Source organism: Myotis brandtii, unplaced genomic scaffold, assembly GCF_000412655.1.
Source record: "Myotis brandtii unplaced genomic scaffold, ASM41265v1 scaffold277, whole genome shotgun sequence".
Classification (NCBI taxonomy): Eukaryota; Metazoa; Chordata; class Mammalia; order Chiroptera; family Vespertilionidae; genus Myotis; species Myotis brandtii.
Window position 1 is genome coordinate 750,041 of NW_005360548.1, and position 3,083 is coordinate 753,123.

A 3,083-nucleotide genomic window follows, 5' to 3' on the forward strand; every position below is an offset into this window, starting at 1 on the left:
AGTGTGGATGGGAGAGTTGGAAGGGGTCGACCTCAGCGAACGTACCTCAATCAGATTGAGGACGTTTTTAGCAAAGGCCAGCTTAGGAGTACCCTAATTAAGTTAATAACAATGTACCTACCTATATAGTTTAAGTTTAAAAAATTTGGCTCTCAAAAGAAATTTCAATCATTGTACTGTTGATATTTGGCTCTGTTGACTAATGAGTTTGCCGACCACTGATCTACACACTTATCAAGTGCCTGTGAGGTTGGGATGCAGCCTTCAGAGATGCTGGTTTTGTTTTTCTAATGAGAAATAGCAGTTTTCTTGCCTTCATCTAACTCCACATTTGCACACCCTTCCCTTTTCCTAACCCATTGCAAACTGCACTCTCCCCAGGGAACCTAGATGATGGGGCAGGTGAGTGGGCACCTGTGAGGAGAAGCAGATGCTGCCCTGCTCTGGACGGCTGTTGGCATGTGGCGAGCGGCCCAGTGTTGCCACATCTCCCAGTGTGCCAAGGGAAACTGGAAACCCTGATTTTGGTGGGAAGGCCCATGTTTTAAATGTTGGCAACTCATCTTTTAAAATGTAAAGTCACGCCCTAGCTGGTTTGGCTCAGTGGATAGAGCATTGGCCTGGGGACTGAAGGGTGTAGGGTTTGATTCTGGTCAAGGGCACATGCCCGGGTTGCATGCTAGATACCCAGTAGGGGGGGGGTGCAGGAGGCAGCTGATCAATGATTCTCATCATTGATGTTTATCTCTCTCCCTCTCCCTTCCTCTCCGAAATCAATAAAAATATATTTTTAAAAAAAGTTAAGTCACCAAGTGGGTAAAACCAAACACCAGGACAGATGAGATGGGCTCCCCAGGCCTCCTCTTTTCGACTTGTGTGTAAAGCCCAAAGGCAGTGACAATGACAATGAGGGTATTGTTTGATAAGAGACGTGACAGTAACAGCTGGCACATACTGAAGGTTTACTATGGGCTGCACTTTCCCTGTATTAATCCACTTAACCTTCATGTTGCGTAGGAGGCAGGCACTCTGTTATCCCATCCTGCAGGTCAATAGACAGACCTGCAGAACTGGGGTCCAAACCGAGGCCAGCCTGATTCCAAGATCAGGGCTCTCCCAGAAGTTAGTGATAGCCAGGAGAAGGTGAGAGGGCTTGGGCGTGGGGAGGGAAGAGCTTGGACAGAAGGGAGGAGAGGATGTCACCACTTCCCAGACTTTCTGAGACAACCCCAAAGAGATGAACGCTTCCAAAGAGACAGGCTTTGGAAGGGAGGGAGAGGGGAAGGGGGGGGGGGCACTGAACAAAGAATGCAGGTAACAATAATTGTAAATAATTATGATTATAAAGTAATTGTAAGAGCTAGGGGTTAAATGTGCTTTTATGCTCCAAATGGTGTTCAACAGTTGCTAGTCTCACACCCGTAAGGAAGCAGCCCAGTAAGGAAGATATTGTTCCTCCCTATCTTAGGAGGCAACTGCGGCCTGAGAGGTCACACAGCAGAGCCAGCCTGATCCCAGGCCGCCTGGCTCCAGCCATGCTCCTAGCTGTCCCACCCCCTGAAACCCCCTGTGCTGCCTACTCTGAAAAGGCAAACCCCAAAACATAGGTCTCCTTTTAAATTGCTTTAGCTTAATTCTGCCAGTGATTTCTCCTCAACCCACCCCCACCTCACACATATACACTCTGCTCCTCTGGGGGCCGGGGCTCACACCTCATGGGTCTTGAAAAAGGGGGAGTTCTCCAGAGCTTCTCGGAGTTCTTCTAGGCGTGCCACGTACTTTCTCTGTTTGAGAGGGAGAGTTTCTTGATTAGCACAGGGACTTTGGGGGTCCTTACCCACCTTGAGATCTGACCTTGTCCCATACCCGGCCAGGATGGAAAAAGGGGAGCCCTGGGGAAAATGGGAGAGGAGATTGGAAATATAGGGGTGGCACAGACAGGGTAAGGTTAGTAGATTACATGAATACCCATAACTCCCAGCAGCTCCTCCCATAAAGAGGTGGAGTCTGTTACTCTCTAATCTAGGCTTGGTCATGACTTGCTCTGGCCAATAGAACATGGCAGAAATGAGGGTGTCTTAGCCATCAAGAGGCCTTGCATTTTCATTTGTTCTCTTGGCCACCAGCTTCCACTGTGAGAACAGCCCAGACTAGCCTGTTGGATCATTAGAGACAAGGGGAAGAGTCATCATCTGAGGCTACCAGATACAGGAGCAGGCAATCCTAGAAATCCAGCTCTGGCCAAGCCACCCGCTGACCCAGAGGATGAGCAACACCAGCCAGTACCAGCCAACCTCAGCCCTAAGCAAAACACAGGGGCAACAATGATGGTGGTGGCCCTGAACTGCTAAGTTTGGGGCATGGGTGTCCCACTCACCAGGATTCCATGGTTCCCATCCACAAAGTCCTCCAACACCTTTGTCACTTGCTCCAGCTCCTGTGTCTTCTTGAAGTTGGTGTTGCAGGTCCCATCGGCTTTCTGCAGGACAAAGATTGAAGGCCCAGTGTCATAACTTGCCTTCCCATGCCCAACACCAACCAGCCCCAGGCACTTCCTGGGGCCACCTGCCTGCCTCCACATTCATCTGCTATTCAGCAGAAGCCAGCCCACCTGCCCAGGTCAGATCAACCCAGCCCCAAGTCACACTCCTGAGCAGCTAGTCCTTCCAAGTCTAACCTGAACCCCCTAGTTGAACCAGTCTAGCCAGATGTGCTCTGGAGGAGGGTAAATCTGGCTTTGAATTGTGACTCTACTACTTCCTAGCTGGGTGGCTTTAAGCAAGTCACTTTACCTGTCAACCTCAGTTTCCTCATCTAGGAAATGGGAATTGTGCTAAAAATGGTAGGAATAGAGGAGATTGGGTGTGTAGGATGCATAGCACAGTGCCTGGCACATAGTAAGCAAGCACTCAATAAATGAGACTGCCCTAATCAGTTTGGCTCAGTGGACAGAGCGTCAGCCTGAGGACTGAAAGGTCCCAGGTTCGATTCCGGTCAAGAGCATGTACCTGGGTTGCAGGCACATCCCCAGTGGGAGGTGTGCAGGAGGCAGCTGATCGATGTTTCTCTCTCATCGATGTTTC

At 49.9% G+C, this 3,083-nt stretch overlaps 1 protein-coding gene across 1 annotated transcript in view; it reads right to left on the bottom strand.

Annotated features, from left to right (window-relative positions):
- ITPKC (inositol-trisphosphate 3-kinase C) overlaps nucleotides 1-3,083 on the bottom strand; it is a gene marked incomplete at its 5' end in the record, with an annotated part of 21,095 nt that overhangs the window by 4,068 nt on the left and 13,944 nt on the right. The window contains 2 exons of the mRNA XM_005868832.2: nucleotides 1,713-1,784; nucleotides 2,378-2,479. Of these exons, the coding sequence (XP_005868894.1) occupies nucleotides 1,713-1,784; nucleotides 2,378-2,479 (174 nt within the window). The remainder of the gene's footprint in view (nucleotides 1-1,712; nucleotides 1,785-2,377; nucleotides 2,480-3,083) is intronic.